This window comes from Leuciscus leuciscus (assembly GCF_965113295.1).
Source record: "Leuciscus leuciscus genome assembly, chromosome: 15".
Lineage (NCBI taxonomy): Eukaryota > Metazoa > Chordata > Actinopteri > Cypriniformes > Leuciscidae > Leuciscus > Leuciscus leuciscus.
In genome coordinates, this window is record NC_138739.1 from 42055832 (window position 1) to 42075332 (window position 19501).

At 38.6% G+C, this 19501-nt stretch overlaps 1 protein-coding gene across 2 annotated transcripts in view; it reads left to right on the forward strand.

Annotated features, from left to right (window-relative positions):
• lmcd1 (LIM and cysteine-rich domains 1) overlaps positions 1–19501 on the forward strand; it is a 64322-nt gene that overhangs the window by 265 nt on the left and 44556 nt on the right. The window contains exons 2-4 of one of the 2 annotated variants that reach the window (XM_082139760.1): positions 319–415; positions 8870–8958; positions 11645–11900. In XM_082139760.1, coding sequence (XP_081995886.1) covers positions 389–415; positions 8870–8958; positions 11645–11900 — 372 coding nt within the window. In that variant the 5' untranslated portion in view covers positions 319–388. The remainder of the gene's footprint in view (positions 1–318; positions 416–8869; positions 8959–11644; positions 11901–19501) is intronic. The other variant, XM_082139761.1, reaches the window with a different exon arrangement.

Genomic DNA, 19501 nt, shown 5'->3' on the forward strand with positions numbered 1-19501 from the left:
TGAACGTGGTTTTATTGTGCAACGACACGTTTATAAGGAGAAGTACATCACATGAGCCAGAGTGCTGTTATATATCAGCACATTTCTTCTAATCACATCAGCTCTGTAAACAAAAAGTTGACACAGAGTACCGTTTTAGACTCAGTTCAGTTAGTTTCGTCTAATCTCACATTCACGGGTGATGTAATGTCTCATATTCCTGCACAGAGGAAGCGGCCAGTCAGTCAGACAGAGGCTCTCAGTTCGTCAAACACACACACACACACACACACACACACACCTCACCAAACACTGACTGAACTCAGCTCTACTCCACAGAACTGGACTGAACTCAGCTCTACTCCACAGAACTTAAGGCTTAAATAAATAAGACTTATTTTCTAGCACAATGGATATGATCGCGAGGGATCAGAAGGTAAGTTATCTGACTCACTCTCAAACAATTCAGCTCAACTCGTCAATGCGCGTTGAGGTTTTAACTGCACAAAATAGTGTTTATTTTCATTGATGAATTCACATTCGTTGAATTGCTAACACCACATTTAAAACTTGAGCTTTCTGTTTTGACCTTTATGAAGTGTTTATGAAACGCGTTTGCGCAGTAATTATGTTTGTTTTGGCCTCATACACTGGGTGGGGGCTTTTTGATTTGAGTGTTGATTCCCGTGTACAGTAACAGCCATACGAAAACAATAATGCGCCGGGTGTGAAGTTTCGATAAGATTTTATTTACTCAAAGTTTAGCATTAGGAACGTCTATAAACGTCCCGTTTTTGGTATTCATTTTGCGCAAAAACGAGACGGCTGGCAACCCTGGAGCTGAGGTCCGACATCAACTGGGAATGATTAATCATATTCATAATCATAACACATGCTTTTGTAGATTTTTATTTGCCGCTGAACAAATGTTTAGTTCTTGAGTTAATTGGCATCTGTAGGTAGTCCAGGACACTCACAAACTCTTTGAAAATGTATTGAATACTAGCCAGTGTTGGCTGGGATACATGAATGAATACATGAATATGCATTAGGTACATGAATGAGTGGGATATACTGTATCATCCTTTTTAATACCAGAGCTAAAGTAGGAGTGCAGCAAAAGTGTGAATGGAGACATGGGAAAAGGAGGTGTACATATTTTCATTTTTTTATTTTTTTATTTTGAAGAGGAATGTCGGAAGAACAACTAATGTTGAAATGTATCTTATTTCCCTCCATCAAATCAATTGCATAGAGCATGGCAAATATTATTATTTTTTTTTTATTTATTTTTTTTACAAATTTGCATGCCTGTAACTCAAGAAGTATTAAAGGTATCTCAATATCCTTTTACATTCTGGTTCCTAACAAACTTTTCTTTTGGCATCTTCATTTGTAAGCCCCTATATGGTCTAATCCTAGATATGGGGATCTAATGTTGCTCCATGAGTAAATTGCTGAAATATGCATACAAAAAAAACCCCACATTTCATGCAGCTAGTTACTTTTTAAAGTAACTTGATTTTAAAGATGAATGTCTGAAGTAAAAAGAAATATGTTGAAACTAGAAATGTGCCTTTAAGTTTATTGACATAAAAGCAATGATGTAAATATTTTGATTTTTGATTGTCTTGATTGTTATTAATAATAAAGAAAACATGGCAATTTAGCTGGTACAATAACTTTATTTCTCTTTTGGATTTCAGAAAGGTAGATCTATAAAGCTCCGGAAAGTTAATGCAAATAATAACGATAACTACACTAGTGCAAAATATCGTTCTGTTCATTATAAGCGCGCTGCCGTTATGTGTCTGTCGCTTTAAATGCTTGAGCTCTTTAAAGCGGGCTGGATTCTGATTGGCTGTCAAGTCGTTCTGAATATGAGTCCAACAATATCTTTCCGCTGTGCCGTTATTGTTATAGTTGTGCTGTGGACTCTGCTATTCTGTTATATTTTAAATGATTTTTAAAACTACATCTTTATCGTTAATAAAATGAAATAAGATATCCCAGTATTCCATTTACCCAAGGTTTAGAATGACCAAGGATTAACTATTTCAAGTGTAAAAAGCCCTTAAATTTCACAGTGATTCAGGTATTATGTAAATTATGTAATTATGTAAACACTTTGGTGCTCTTTAGTCATTTTTGACCAAAACATTTTATGTTTTTTTAGTTTTTTTAAGAAATTTCGTAAAGATTTTGTCACTTGCTATGTGAACACACACAAAATCATGGACATTGAGCTGAAAAAAAATGGACGCATTGGAAATGAATGGGAACGAATTTCACGAATTTTCCCCCAGTTTGAGTAAAATATGTTTTGGAAAATATATATTTCATATAAAAATTTAAACTTTAACTTCACCTTTTTTTCACTTCAGCAATAATCTGTCAAGTGTTGTCTTTAAAAAGAGACCCAACTTCAGTCTGTGCCACGAAGCATTCAAGATATATCACAGTTTTAGTTTGAACTGTAATTTTCAGGTCTATGCTCAAAAAGTGAATAAATGGATTATAACTATTCCATAAATAAAATGTAGTACCATAAAATCTCCTAAAAAACAAACAAATATTAAACAAAAAACATTGAACTAAAATATAGTACATTCATTTTATTGAAATAAAAACATTTCAGTCATTTTTTACCTTTATTTGACACTTTATCCTTAACTGATTCAAATATAGGATGTTTTGAATGCAGTGTTGAGAGCAAGTCAATGCGCTTGACCATTTCAGTGTATTTTTGGCACTCGGGTATGGTTCAGTGTAGTTGTTTTGCAAAGTGACCTACATTTGGGTTTTGACTACTGAAAATGTGTACAATTTAACAATTCATGCATGGAGCCACATTGGGATCTCCATATAGGGCTTTAAAAATGAAGATTATAAAAGAAATCTAAAAGGATATTAAGATATATGTAATACTTCTTAAGTTACAGGCATGCAAACTCCGGGGGAAAAACAAAATTTTCCCATTTTTTTAAACTGTCACCATTGGCCAGAATATGAACAAAATCAGAAATGTTATTCTGCTTTATTCAATGCGCTATTTCCACCAGTCTCTAAATCCAGAGTCCAGGCCGACTTTCTGCTTGACCTGCACTTCATAACAACACAACCACTTCCAGTAGGTGTCCTACAACTACACCTGACATGTTTATGTTTGATGTGCCATGAGAAAATGACACAAGCAAAAAAGCTAGTGTACTTTCTACTTTTATTGACTGTAGTTGAACTATTTTGAAATAGTTTACCAAGCTACAAACCAGTTATGATTCAATGATCTGTAGCTTCACCAGAACTTGAACTTGAACTTCATCAACTTGGTCACTTTTCAAGGCCAAGTTCAAGTTCTGGTGAAGCTAAGGATCATTGAATCATGACTAGTTTGAATCATTGAATCATAGTATAATGCAGCCTCGGTTGATTCGGATGACTGTACGTCCTCTTTTTCCCCGACTTTTTCCTTTTATTTGGACATTAAAAACCATTTGACTTAGGATTTCTAAGGGGGCTTTGGGCACGGTTCACATGTAACATCGCTGTTGTGAAAGCTTCATGCGGAGCTGGCCAACCCGAGACTGAAGGAGGTGTCCTGAGTTCAGTTGCACTCGAACTGTGGAGCGATTCATGTGAATGTGAAAGCAACACGGACACTTGTTCAGGAAGCAAAGCAACTTGCGTACACGTTTTGGCTGATGACGATGTATTTCGTTTTTTTTTTAAATACATGCAAGCAAGAGATGATTGATGATTTATCTTGGATACAAGCGAGAGTGAGCCCGCAGTGTTTATTATTATAATGAGGAATTTAGTGACGTGTTTGTTCCCGGAAGAAACTCAAGACTACAATGGAGGCGTTTCAGGGAGTTCAGAAACACTGACACTGATATAGAGAAGAACTCCCGCTGGAGGTACTCTGGAACTTTACACACTAATGAATGTTAACCTTAATAAACAGTATATTACTGGAATTATATATACTGGAACTTATTCTGTGACCACTTCTTTACATTATGTGATGTTGTTTTTTAAGTTGTGTACATTTTGGAACTTTTTATTTAGAAAATAAAAAGGTTCTTTCTACACAGTCGAATGGAATGCAAAACCTTTAAAGCTCAATATCTTAAAACCAGTCGGAATGCAGATAGAATTACAAGGTGGCGATATTTATACCTAGATTAATGATACATAATGCATTAACTAAAGTTAGCAAAAAAAAATTCATTAAAAAGTGAATGTGTACTCGCCAATGTCCTATTTTTTTTTTAAAAACACGATATGGTCACAAGGTCAAAAGGTTTTAAAGGGCTTTAACGCCATGGTTGCATGCTTTGTTGTGGTCTGTTTATCTCTGTGTGCTGTTATTTTTGTCATATTAAGCTCTGTGATGAAAGATAAGCCCTCTGTATCGAGTGAGAATTGTGGTGGACAGCTTGTTATTATGGATTGTGTTTCAAGCTATTGTTGAGTGATTTAAAGTGAATGGATGTGGTGTTTGTCATCACCTGATCAGAGTTTCTGCTGATAGTTTCTCGCCGATAGACAAACTGAGCTCAACCCTTTTATTCATGCCATCACTATAAAAATGCCATTTTACTGTATTACAGTAAAAAACAGTGTAATAGTGTTTTATTTAAATCAGCATAAAGCATTTTTTATATAGATTTTTAGTAAGAATTTGCTCTTGACATGTCCTTGAACTGTTTTATAAGATTCACCCAGAAGTGTGCCCACATTATTCATTTTCACCATCAGGCATGTACAGTATATGTTTTGTATATTGTCTTTTTTCGCTTATTATTTGATTAGTTCATTTATTTATTTTTTTTGGATAGCTAGTTTGCTGAATACATGAATCGATAATGTTGTATCAGTAGTCTTTAATGTTGTGTGAGAAATGAGATATGATTGTGACAAAATTGTTTCATATGGTTGACAAGCATTAGCCTCACTGAATACAGTGGATAAAATAGTCTACGCACCCCTGTTAAAACAGCTGGCTTGTGTCATGTAAAGAATAAAAAAAGTATACATCAGAACTTTTGCACATTTAATGTCTTCTGCTTATGAGCCAAACAAACCTTTCACAAATTTTGGACAAAATATCTCATCAGACCGCACATGGTTTTGAAAGACTGGATATACAGTATGTTTCTGCTAAGTTTACCCAGGTTTTTTTTTTTGTCAGAAAGGTTTTCGTCTTCCCACAGGCCCCATAGCCCAGACAGATGGAGAATATGGGGGATATCTGTCCTGAAGCAATCAGCTGACCATGTGGCCTGTTGACAGCCTCCCTGACCAGTTTTCTCTTTGGTACATCAAATGCCTTTTGAGTTTTTCGTAGCCTTCACCTTTGAGTGACACCTTTCAACAGTGACGTTTATGCTTCACAAGCTCTTTGTTGCCCGTGGCTCTTGTAGTAGCAGCAACAAGCTGTCAGACATATCTCACAAGTTATTTGGAGTTAATTCAGCTGAAGACAGGTGTGCACTGTTTTAGATGAGCTTGACCATAGTTCATTCTGAACACAACCACAAACCCAATTATAAAACAGTGCACACTTATGCAGTTAGGTTGGGTTAAGTTTTTATTTGTATCTTTTTTCTCTGATATGTCACTGGTTTTCAGTGGCTTTGCATAGGTTTTAATTTCTACATTAAAAGTGCAAAATTTCTAAAATGATTTTTATTTGTTTTATGTTTTTTTATATCATGTTTTATGTCCACTGGACATTGTTACATTTTTCTTTTACTATTTCAATACACATGCTGAAAGAGTGAGTGTAACTAGGTTTGCTTAGTTTATTTGGGTTCTAACCAGTTCTAACCAGCCAAGCAGGATCATTTGTTTGGCTGACTAATGGAAAATGGGGGAAGCTTTGAGTAATCCTGCTTAAAAACATTGTTCTGTCTAGGGCTACAACTAATGATTATTTTGAGAATCGATTAGTTTGCTGATTATATATTTGGTTAAATTGATTAACCGGATTTTAAAAAAAGGATTTAAATTTTCTTTTCTTTTTTTCTTTATTGACAAAACACAACTATTCCACATCCTTCCCAATGCTGTCCTTCAAACAAACATGCCAACTGAATGCTATGAAAACATATAGTTTATGTTATAATGTCATATGCAAAAGAGCTATAAAGCAAAAAGACTGTTTAAATCCCTACATTAAAAATAAAGATAATAACAAAGATAATAAAGAAAAAGAAAAACAAACTCAGTGTTAACAGATAAGAGGAATGTTTTGCAGGAACACACACATTCACTCTGGACATTCTTTATCCTGTAAATGTAAGAAATGACTTAAAATTCAATTACATAAATTTTTTTTTCAATCCCTTTACAGTTACCACTCTCATAAAATACTTGAATTACATGTTGACTTTTAAACCTAAATTTAACGACCAACAACAGATATTTCAGCTGAATTTATATTTTTGCGCTGGAGTATTAATTGTCTCCCTAATGCATCCTGTCTGCATGTCTTGACATGCATGCGTGTGCCGGTGTCATTCAGTAAAGTCTGAAGTTTAACGTAGACTGTCAGGACAAGCCTTTGTGCAAAATGGAAATACTCACGTGAATTTGTAACACTTACAGTTGTTGAAATTTAAATGATTCAACCCCCATTGCAAATCTGGTTTATTGGCAAAATGTACAGACTTTCAGCTTTTACAATATAGTTACAAATAACAAACAAAAGTAATTGAAATAGCTCAACACAACAAATATTTCAAGTGGTTTCCCCAAATTCCCTAAAATTCTACTTTTAGTGACTTCTGCAGTATCAACATTATTCAACCCCCTGAATAGAATCTCTCACAACAGCACAAATCTGCAAAACAGGTGTTGTATCAAGGGTAATCAAGGGCTTCATTAGTTGCACCAGGTGTGCTTGAGCTAGAACTCATTAAATATCTGAACTGGCTAGGTTTGTTGAGTTTGACTGCATGTTAGAAATATGGCAAATAAGTCAAAAGAATGGTCATCTAATCCTCCAGTTCAGAAAAACCCTGGAATGACTGCAAAAGACCTGCAGCAAGACTTGGTGGCAACAGGCACTGAGGTTTCAGCTTGCACAGTAAGGCACGTGCTAAACGCATGCCAGAACTCCAAGACGTACACCACTGCTGACCCAAAAGCACAAGAAAAGTGCTCAAAATCATATAAATGAGCCACAGAAGTTTGGGGATTCTGTTCTGTGGAGCGATGAAACTAAACTGGATCTTTTCGGCCCTATGGATCTGGAGGACATAGAATGAAGCATATGCTGAAATGAACACTCTGTCCACAGTTAAACATGGTGGGTCTTGGTGATGCTCTGCGGCTGATTTATATCCTCTGGCACTGGAAACCTGCAGCGTGTGGAAGGCAAGATGGTTTTATTGAAGTATCAGGAAATCCTAGGACAAAACGTCATGCTGTCAGTGAGGAAGATGAAGCTTGGGCGTCATTGGACCTTCCAACAGGACAACAATCCCTAGCATACCTCAAACTCCACCAAGTTTTGGTTGCAGAAGATGTCCTGGAAGAGTCTACAGTGGCCATCACAGTCACTTGACTTGAACCCCTTAGAAAATCTCTGGTGGGATTTGAAGAAGGCGGAACTGCAGAACGTAAACCCAAGAATATTACTGAACTGGAGGCCATTGCTCATGAGGAATGGGCTAAGATACCTCAGAAACGCTGCCAGAAGCTGGGGTCTGGTTATACATCTCGTTTGCAGCAGCTCATAACAGCAAAAGGATGTTCTACTAAGTACAAAAGATGCTTGCCATGAAGGGGTTGAATAATTTTGAGACTGCAGAAGTCCTTAAAAGTAGCTTTTACAGTTGAATTTGGGGAAAAGACTTGAAACATTTGTTGTGTTGAGCTATTTCAATTACTTTTGTTTGATTTGTTCATTGCAAATAGCTAAAAGTCTGTACATTTTGCTAATAAGCCTGATTTGCAATGGGGGTTGAATAAATTGGATTAAAACAGTACAGATAAGGGATATAACCATAAAATGAAATTGCGCTGAGGAAACACATCACACATTAAAGAGCACACACATCTGTCAACGCACCTGACAGGCAAGCCTTGTTAAACATGACGCTTATGCATTAGCTTGAAGCTTAAATTAAAGAATTCTCATGTTTTGGGCAGCGTGGATCACGTACCTTTTTTATGAGATCCCCATAGCAACATCTCTGATGATGCAGCGTTGAGAGACCGACTCGAAAGGGAACATCTCCGGTAGCGTAACCTCGGTTCCCTGAGAGGAGGGAACGAGACACTGCGCACGCTGTCGTGTTACATAGCTCAGTCTGTCAGCTGCACTGTGCTTCAGTCCAAAGACTCTGAAGCAATGGCGTTCAGTGCCGCCTTATAGTGCGGGGAGCCCGCCTCTATTTCGCGCTTGAAGGGCCATTGGAGGGCGAATCCCCGCCCGCGAGATTTCATAAGGCTTCAGTATATTCGAGCAAGGAGGGGTTGAGGGGATAACCCCCCCATAGCGAAATCTTCGTTGACGCAGTGTCAAGAGGCAGATTCTAAGGGAACTGAGATTACGCTAGGTAACTGGAGACGTTTTCCGTGCACTTTGGGCAGACGCTACTAATCGATAATGACATTTGTTTTCGATTTTCATTATTGATTATTATTGATTAATTGCTGAAGCCCTAGTTCTGGCTAATGGAACAGAAATTACACCATTTTTTAAACAAATTAAATTGAAAATGAATCTTAACCTCAGAATCATTTACATTTTAATGAATCTGTTTCATGAGATGTCTCTGCAGTGAGTTAAGTAATTTGTTACTCTGTGAATAACTGTTATTCTGTGAATACTTTGTCCTTTTCCTCTAACCTCTCTCTCTTTCTTCTTTTTTCCCAGATGTTGGTGGGGCCACTGCCAGCAGGAAAGGGTGCAGCATGTCTGACATGTAAAGGGATCTGCTCTGGATTCCAGCCACATTCCTGGAGGTAATTTATTCTCTTGACTAAAGATGAAAAAAGAGAGGAAAAGGCTTCCACGCCTGCCTCAGTTCTCTGGATGTGTATGTGGAAAACTGGATTAATGAGTGTGAGTTGTGAGTGCTTCTGTGCGAATTTCCATGGGCTCAATATTTTCAGAATGTCACGACTTTGGTGTTTGCCTAATTAATCTGTCTATATTAATTATATAATAAATATATAATACTGTAATGTTTTAAATAAAAAAACAAATCTACTTTACTGCTATGGGGGGACTTTCCTGGGGCCTGTACCAGTGACTAGCTGAACAAAACCATGGTTACAAGATTGGTTTTGATTTGACAAAACCAGACACATCCAAGCCGGCTTAAGTTGTACTCCTACAACTGCTGCTACTACAAAATTGTCCCGGTTAACTCAGCATTTGGCTGTCTGCCAATAGGAATGGTGTGATTTCACGTGTGGTCAAACCCGCCACACGCTGAAGGCGTTTCCCATTGCTTCAACGTTATGATGCAGCGTTGAGTTCTGCCCATCCTCTGGTAGTAATTGCTCAAACTAGCTCATCTACTTGTCAGTTAGATCCAGCACCTACCTCACTTCTTAAAAGCTGCCTGTCTGTTATCTCATCTCCTACTGCTCAGTTGATCAACTGTTCTATTTCTTCCGGTCTGTCCCGCTATCATTAAAACAGCTGTGGTCACTCCTATTTTAAAGAAACCAGGGCTAGATTCTTCTGTTATGAATAATTTCAGACCTATGTCTAATCTTCCTTTCATTTTTAAGCTGCTTGAAAAAGTAGTTACCTCGCAGTTACAAGCTCATCTCTATGCTGACAATCTTCTTGATCCCTATCAATCTGGCTTTCGGTCACAGCACTGAAACGGCATTAGTAAAAATTACTAATGACCTCCTAATATCTGTTGATTCTGGTTGTCTTACTGTTCTCATAATGCTTGCCTTAACAGCAGCTTTTGACACTGTAGGTAATGCTTTATCTTGGTTTATATCATATCTTACTGATAGACATTTTTTTTATTACTGTCCATAATTTCAAATCTTCTGTGTGTTCTCTCTCTCAAGGTGTCCCTCAAGGCTCTGTTCTTGGACCACTTCTGTTCAATATTTATTTGTTACCTCTTGGTCACATTATCCGTAGTCAAGGTCTCAGCTATCACTGTTATGTTCCATCTCTGCTTGGCCACAGCTCGCTCCATCTCTGCTGTTCCTCTGGACATAAAATATGGTTACATAGCAACTTCCTAAAATGTAATGATGACAAAAAGGTTATTGTTTTTGGACCACAATCCCTTTTAAAAAAAGTCTGAACTGAGTTTATCTATTGATGGGCCACATTAATTCCATCTCATACTGTTAGAAATCTGGCTGTAATATTTGATTCGTCGCTTACATTTCAATCTCATATAAGTTCTATTTCCAAGACGGTGTTCTACCACCTTTGCAATATTGCCCGACTGCGACCTGCTCTCAGCACTAAAGATACTGAAACGAATTCATGCTTTGATAACCTCATCTTCGACTACTGTAACTCACTTCTTGGACTGCTTCCCTGCTAAAACAATCCCTAGACAACAATATGTTAATAATTCTGCTGCCAGAGTCATCAATCACATCAAGAAATCGGATCACATTACCCCTTTGCTCTATAATCTTCTTTAGTTACCTGTTCCTGTCCGCATTCAGCAAAAAATTATCTTGTTAACTTTTAAATATCTTCATGGACTTGCTCCCATTTATTTATCTGAACTTCTGCACTATTATTCACCTCCTCACTCTCTCTTATCCTCTTCTCATCATCTGACTTAAAACTTAAGGCCAATTTATACTTCTGCGTCGGGTGCGCGTAGAAGGTACGGCGTAGCATACGCATTGACGTGTACCATACGTCGTACCCTTCGCCGTACCCTGACGCGCACCTCCTCAAAAATGTAACTACGCGTCGCGGCGACGCGGACCGCAAGATTTCGCCATTTTTAAATTCCGAAGATCAGTGAAGAGTCATGGAAATAGACCAAGTGACCGAGAGATTGCTTGAAGAAGTGCGGAAATACAGCCATCTGTATGACTCCTTCAGTCGCCATTGCTCGTAGAAACCTAAACTCAAAACAGCCGCTAGGAATGTAAACACACTGGAACATTAAAACCCACCCGCGCCAACTAGCGTTTCGGCGGTGTAACTGCAGAGCAACACAGACATTTGCAGAAGTATAAATGCTCACGACGGCGTCGCCTACGTGCGTAGCCTACGACGTACACTACGGCGTACACTCGACGCAGAAGTATAAATTGGCCTTTACTGTACCTCGTTTTTGTCTTTCAATCCTTCAGTGCTGTGGCTCCGAAACTCCGGAATTCTCTTCCTCTAACTTTACGTGACATTTCTACTATATCCTCATTCAAATCTCAACTAAAAACATATATTTTCTTACAGTATTTCCAACCCTCCTCTGTTTAGTGTTCTGCTGTTTTGGTACTGTATATTTGTATATGTACTATGTGATGCATACTAAATGCTTGATGCTGTGTTTTTGTTATCTTCTTGAAGAGCGACCTTGAGTTTCGGAAAGGCGCTTTATAAATAAAACATATTATTATTGACGAGGCACTGCCTCTAGCTGTAAGCCGTAGCTGGTACATTGCCTAATAAACTACAATCTAATCTTAATTTTTGCAGAAAAGCTTGCACACAGTGCCACTGCGGTCAGGAGGAGCATGTGTCCAGCTCCGACAGCGAAGACGACCGCAAGGTTGGGAGATTGCTGGCAGAGTCCCGTTATGCCCATCTCACAGCTAAGGTTAAGGGAGGAGACGGCATGAGGGTCTATAAACGCAACCACATGATTGTCACCAACCCAGTGGTCTCCCGTAAAGACCCAACATTCAACACAGTCACCTATGACTGGGTCCCACCAGGCCTCACCCAGAAACTGGTAAGAGAACCATGAAAGCTCAAACAAATCAATGCATCCTTTATATTTAGTAGTTTATCCTGGTTACGGTCAGGCGGTGGTACTAGCTGTAATGTGAAATGAACGTAGTTCATTGTTCTGGTGACATGCTCCTGGTGAATACAGACGAGCTATGATGGTACCAGTAATGAGCAAGACAACCAGGGTTTAGTTGGTAAATATTCCTGGTGGTGCTATTTTACCAGCTTCTAAAATGTCTAAGTCCTGATCCACAAGGTGAAAAACAAAAATCACAAGGTGTGCTTTAGTTCTGTGTCTTGTGAGGATAAAATGTGGCTCCTGGAATTACCATGAAATCAGAATCTTTAACTTTTTCAGAGAACAGCACAACAGTATACTTCTACCACAGTTAACTCAACTCCTCCTATCTGATTTACTGAAGACACGCATTGAAAAATTAGCGCTGAAAAGGCATGGACACATTATATCAAAGTCAAAGTATTTTTATTTGTCTCCCCAAGGAGAAATTCGTTTTGGATGTAAAGAGATTGCTACAAAAAGATTACAACAGAGACAAAACACAGATACAGGGTTAAAACAGTTAAAAGACAAAAAGTACATAGAACATTAAGGCTACTCAAAGAGCTGTGCAAATTGCAAATCACCATTTTCTAAAATCTGCTTGTGCAAAAGTAATATCATATCATGTCCATACATAACATTCAATCACAGATATACAGTACATTAATAAATTCATGGTCACACGTTCATCACTGATCATTTATGAGCTTAATTGAGAGAGGAACAAATGAGCGCTTATACCTGTTGTATTTGCACAGAGGAACCCTGTACCTCTTTCCTGAGTTCAAAAGCTCAAACTCTGAAAACAACACATGAGAGTTATCAGATATAATGATCTTAGCCTGCCTGATTGTTGTCTGGTCAAAAAGCTCCTGCGGGTTGAGGGGTGCAGGTGTACCCATAATTTTACCTGCCGTCTTGACCAGATTAAAAATCGGAGTTTTTGATTTAACTGTCAAATTTCCAAACCAGCTGGTGATACCATACCGAAGAATGGACTCTATTGTTGCTTTATAAAAGATTAACATAATATTTTTACAGATCCCAAACATTCTAAGTCTGCGCAAAAAATAGAGGCGCTGATGTGTTCTGGCACAGACATTTGTAACGTGTGCGCCAACTCAGGTCATTATCAATAAACACTCCTAGGTATTTAAAGGATATCACCTGCCTGATGTCATGACCATGGATGACCACAGGGCTCTGATCTCCAATTGATTTGGGGTCTACCAACATTTCCACAGTTCTGCTTGTGTTGATATGAAGTTGGTGTGAATCACACCAGTTGACAAACTTGTCCACAGCAAATTGGTGAATGTTTATGTTGCTTTCTTTAGTAAGCAAACTGAGAAGGACAGTATCATCTGAGAATTTTACTATATATTGGTTTGGCTCAGAGCTGATACAATCATTGGTGTACAATGTAAACAAGAGAGGTGAGCTGACACACCCTTGTATATATACTGTATATATATACAGTGGGGAGAACAAGTATTTGATACACTGCCGATTTTGCAGGTTTTCCCACTTACAAAGCATGTAGAAGTCTGTAATTTTTATCATAGGTACACTTCAACTATGAGTAATGGAATCTAAAACAAAAATCCAGAAAATCACATTGTATGATTTTTAAGTAATTCATTTTCATTTTATTGCATGACATAAGTATTTGATACATCAGAAAAGCAGAACTTAATATTTGGTACAGAAACCTTTGTTTGCAATTACAGAGATCATACGTTTCCTGTAGTTCTTGACCAGCTTTGCACACACTGCAGCAGGGATTTTGGCCCACTCCTCCATACAGACCTTCTCCAGATCCTTCAGGTTTCGGGGCTGTCGCTGGGCAATACGGACTTTCAGCTCCCTCCAAAGATTTTCTATTGGGTTCAGGTCTGGAGACTGGCTAGGCCACTCCAGGACCTTGAGATGCTTCTTACGGAGCCACTCCTTAGTTGCCCTGGCTGCGCGTTTCGGGTCGTTGTCATGCTGGAAGACCCAGCCACGACCCATCTTCAATGCTCTTACTGAGGGAAGGTCTCACGATACATGGCCCCATCCATCCTCCCCTCAATACGGTGCAGTCGTCCTGTCCCCTTTGCAGAAAAGCATCCCCAAAGAATGATGTTTCCACCTCCATGCTTCACGGTTGGAATGGTTGTACTCATCCTTCTTCTTCCTCCAAACACGGTGAGTGGAGTTTAGACCAAAAAGCTCTATTTTTGTCTCATCAGACCATATGACCTTCTCCCATTCCTCCTCTGGATCATCCAGATGGCCATTGGCAAACTTCAGATGGGCCTGGACATGCGCTGGCTTGAGCAGGGGGACCTTGCGTGCGTTGCAGGATTTTAATCCATGACGGCGTAGTATGTTACTAATGGTTTTCTTTGAGACTGTGGTCCCAGCTCTCTTCAGGTCATTGACCAGGTCCTGCCGTGTAGTTCTGGGCTGATCCTTCACCTTCCTCATGATCACTGATGCCCCACGAGGTGAGATCTTGCATGGTGCCCCAGACCGAGGGAGATTGACCGTCATCTTGAACTTCTTCCATTTTCTAATAATTGCACCAACAGTTGTTGCCTTCTCACCAAGCTGCTTGCCTATTGTCCTGTAGCCCATCCCAGCCTTGTGCAGGTCTACAATTTTATCCCTGATGTCCTTACACAGCTTTCTGATCTTGGCCATTGTGGAGAGGTTGGAGTCTGTTTGATTGAGTGTGTGGACAGGTGTTATACAGGTAACGAGTTCAAACAGGTGCAGTTAATACAGGTAATGAGTGGAGAACAGGAGGGCTTCTTAAAGAAAAACTAACAGGTCTGTGAGAGCCAGAATTCTTACTGGTTGGTAGGTGATCAAATACTTATGTCATGCAATAAAATGCAAATTAATTATTTAAAAATCATACAATGTGATTTTCTGGACCTGCAAAATTGGAAGTGTATCAAATACTTGTTCTCCCCACTGTATATGTTTACATATATATGTTACATATATATATGTTTACATATTTACATACATATATATGTAAACATATATATGTTTTGTTGTTATTGCATATGCATTTGTAGATGTTTCCCTTTCAGACGGAAAATGTATGGGGGCAGAGTTTTTAATATACCACTCAATGTGATTTACTAAGGTTTGCGCTAGTCAATTTACTGCTATTTGCACCATTATTTAAAATCAGAAAAAAGCAGTCTTAGCCCATTTTGTGCTTGTCATGCTGTGATGGCTGCTGTATGAGGAGGCACCGCAGACAGTGAGTGTAGAGGGGAGAGATGTTTCTCCAGTCATGCTCATTTATTAGGAATGCCTCTGCTTATCTGCGACCCTATGCTAATTTGCGCTGCTTTTGGTAGATTGCTTTTGTCATAATGGACATTAGCTGGCATTCCTGAGGCCTCCCTTGGTGTTTTTATCTGGCAAGACATGAAAAAAAATTGCTTGCTAGCAATTATGTGGTGCCGACCTTGATCACAAAGTACCACTATCAGTAAGCATGACATCTGATCTTAATTAAATAATGTATATTTGAGTGAGTTTGTCAACTGACCAGTCTGAAGGATTTGTGAGACACTGATAACTTGCAGAGCCTCTTGCTGTATCATCAACACAGAACTACTAAAAGTAAACACAACTACTAAAAGAATACTATGAATGTAAGGTAAAGAGCATATTTTAAATTTAAGTGACCTGAATTCAGTTGGATGTTACTATATAGAGTTACATTATCTTATGAAAGATAAACTGATGATTCTCAAAGACTAGTAAACCTTATAACCTGTCTTCCACTGGTTGTGTGGGCCACATTGAAACAACTCAATCATTTGGTTTCTCAGTAGTGTCGACCAACAGTATTTTTCACAAATAATGAAGTTCTTCAAAACATGAATAAAAAGTAATGAAACACTATAACCAACAGTGCTAAAACGTGCCAATTTATAAAATATCCTTTCCTAATACCTTTGTCTTTTTCTGGTTATTTTACTGTGGTAGGCAGGGGTGAAAAGAGTACTGAAAAATAAAAGTGCAAGTAAAAAAGTACCATTATTTTCCAAAAGATTTATTGTGAGTAGAGTAAAAAGTACTTGCCTAAAAAAACTACTTGAGTAATAGTAAAAGATTAGCTTATTTGAAAGTATAGAGAAAGTGGGCTTTTTAAAGTTGTCCAGTTAGGAAATGTCATTTTTGTAATAAAGACATTTTAATTAAGGAGTGCCTCGGTTATCAGAGAATTCTTTCTCTATCCTGCCTCTTAGATGTTCTACCTTGGACCGAAGAGCACCCAAATCAAACTTAAAAGGAATTGAGCACGCCATTCATCTTGAATCTAAACTTATTTGAAAGTACTCATGAGTAGTGAGCTGCAGATTCTTCCCCCTTATAATACACACTGTACACTGCAATTCAAAACATTTGAAAACTGTATAAAAATGATATTCTGTAACTCACATTATATTTTGTTTTTTGTCAGAAAGAATATCTATCATCCAACAGTTTTAATTTTGACTGCCAACTTTTTAAAATACATCAAAGCAACACAGGAAGTGTATTACAGAGATGAAAAGATGAAATTGCAGCACACTCATCACCATTTAAATCATAATGTATGAACAAAAATAGATTTAAAATCAGTTGTAAGGCCTTAAACACTAAGCGATCAATTGTTGCACATAAAATATCAATGTTCAGAATAGTACAAAGAAAACAAAAACCTTTAGAAACTCACACAAGAGTTCATTACACACCAGAGATGGGTTAAAAAGAGATTAAAAAGAGCCAATCTCTCTCTTTAGTGTTTAGTGATCACCAATATTATCAAACCGTTTACCTCACCTAGTGCACTGAAATAGGTTAAGATAGCTGGCTAACATCCAATTCCATTCAATATGTTACAATTTAAAAGTAAATGCACATTGTTCTAAAGGGGGGCATCATCCCCTACCTTTAACACAGCTACATTCACTCAAGTTGCTATGCTGATAATATAATTTGTAAGGAAATTTGCATTAAATATGGAAGTATTTCCAGGGAAACTTCAAAAGAAAAGAAATACACACACAAAAGCACATCTCTTTGCAGGGCCGTGGCGTTCTCGGCAAATAAACTGCTATATTGGAAGCATTCACAACTGACTGGAACAAAACATTTTGCTGACTGAAAAACAGATTGTATGAAATGAATCAAACAAAAAACTGTTTATTAACAAGCTGTAGTTTTATCACCATGCATGGGTCATCAGTAAGGTGCATACTGAATTTGGTCCTTCAATTATAGTACATTTAGTCATGCTAAGCTATTTTTCCTTTTTATTAAGAGTTTTAGAATGTGACGCGGCAGTGCAGATCGCACCTCTCTCTATATGTTCGTCTAAGTGGACACCCGAAGTCCAAAGTAGCCCATCTGTGTTTCGCTCCATCTCGGATCGCATGCATAGAAAGCCGCCTGGGGAACAGCGTCTCTTTCGCAGCTCAATACGCTTTTAACTCTTTTTTTAGTATCGAGCACGTCGGTCAGGAGACTGTATATTACGACAGTCATGCTACATGATTTGACTGATTTGGATGTTACGTAGAAAGGACGACAGCGCACCGCTCTAAAGGAAAGGAACGGAATGCATCATCATGTTTTCTCAATCGCTGCCTGTAAGACAAAATCAGAAACTAAACTAAAACACAACCCTAGTCATTAAATCATTTTGAGAGCCCCTGGTGGTTCGGGGGCCCTATGCAACTTGCGTGCTTTGTGTATAGGGAGGACAGGCACTGATTGTACTCAATAGCCGCAACCTCGCACCAAATATTAGGCCCTGTAGATATAGCCTACAGATCTGGTAAGCAGAACCTGCCGGTTTAGATCCAAAGCTAAACCTGTGGTTAAGGTTTTGTATGTGCAGTAGATTTGATAGGAATCAGGAGACCGATTACTCTCTCCCTATCCAGTCAAGTTGATGCATGTAAATAAAATTGTACATAAAATGTACTCAAGTAAAAGTAAAAATACACAATTTTAAACTATTTAAAAAGTACTCTTTCTGATCAAAAAAAAAAAAGAACTACTTAGATTAACAGGAGTGTTTGTAATCCATTACTGCACACCCTGGTGGTAGAGTGTATTGATTTTTATTATAACTGAAAGACTTTGATGAAGTATCATGAAACTGTAATGCGATCAAGACCTGGAACTACTTCGCAGCAGTGCAATTAAACAACAATCCTCAACTATCTCAAAGGTTATTTATTCTTAGCATTAGCATTTCTTGTCAAATGTCAGTCTGATGTTTTACAGGAATTTGGCTGGTGTTTGGTGAAACATCCCATGTTAAAAATAACCCTCTCCATGAGCTAAAGGTATGGAACAGCCTTGCTTTATCATCTCACTGGGCACATACTTCACATTTGACTTAATGGAAAGAGCCGCATATAAATTTGTCCCACTGATCTCACATGCATTTAAGGGGATCATTTCAATCGCAAGGTACCGTAGGAGGGGTGGAATGAAGGATGCCAGACTAGGTCGGGATTTGTACGATTATTTTGATAGCAGAATGCGCTGGCGTTTTCCACCACCTCCAGGGAGTACAGCAGCTCACAGGGCCAGCTTTTCTTACACAAACTTCTTATTTAGTCCAGCAGTGGACCATTCAGAGTAGGCCAGGGCTCTGGAAATAAGCCCTATACTTTATTGTCCACAATTGGCTGCCAGGACGCATGCCGCCTGTGCTCCTACTAAAGCCCTTTCATCTTTCGTTTTTCTCTCAGGTTTTCTTCAGCTTTCTGAACATTCCTGTTTTTACATTAAAAAAATCTAGCCTTTTGGAGAGCTTTGTATGGGGTTAGAATTGTTGCATATTTCCAGATAAATAGATTTTGATCCACAAATACATTTAAAGAGTACGAAGTACGAGCCAGAGCCCAAAAGCAGAGACATTGGGATAAAAAGCCTGAGCCCACCGCAAACCTAAAGCCACAGTGAGCCATGTCTGACCAGGTGTGTGAGCCAGCCCTTATGTCTTTTATGGAACTTTTTCCTGAAGCCACGTTCATCCCATTCATCCCGTTACAAGCCTGTTACGGATACTGATCAGGTGCAAGAGCCGTGCAATGTCCGTTCCAGTAAGCGTTATAGTGGAGTATGAGGGAATGGAGTGTAGCCCCGCTCATACTCCCGGGGCCGAAGTGAGTGTGCAGAACTCAGCCCTTGCTAGATCATATCATAGTACATGCTATGATAAAATCTATCTGTGCGATGAACAAATTTACCTCAGTAGCATGCGTGCGATACAGTTTTTGCATGTGTGCCGATTGTTTGTGTGTTGTGTGTTTGTTTGTGTGAGGTTAATCTAGGACTGCATGATCAACTGAAATTAAACTGAAACCGAGATTTGGCTTAGTGCGATTATGAAATTAAATAAATATATGTGCAGCGTGTTTCATGGTGAAGCACACTGCCATCAGAGCGGATCGATCGGTTCGCAGTAAATGCTGCTCCATCTCTGCAAGCGCTGCGAGTTTGAGTCACTTGTAAGCAATGCGCCA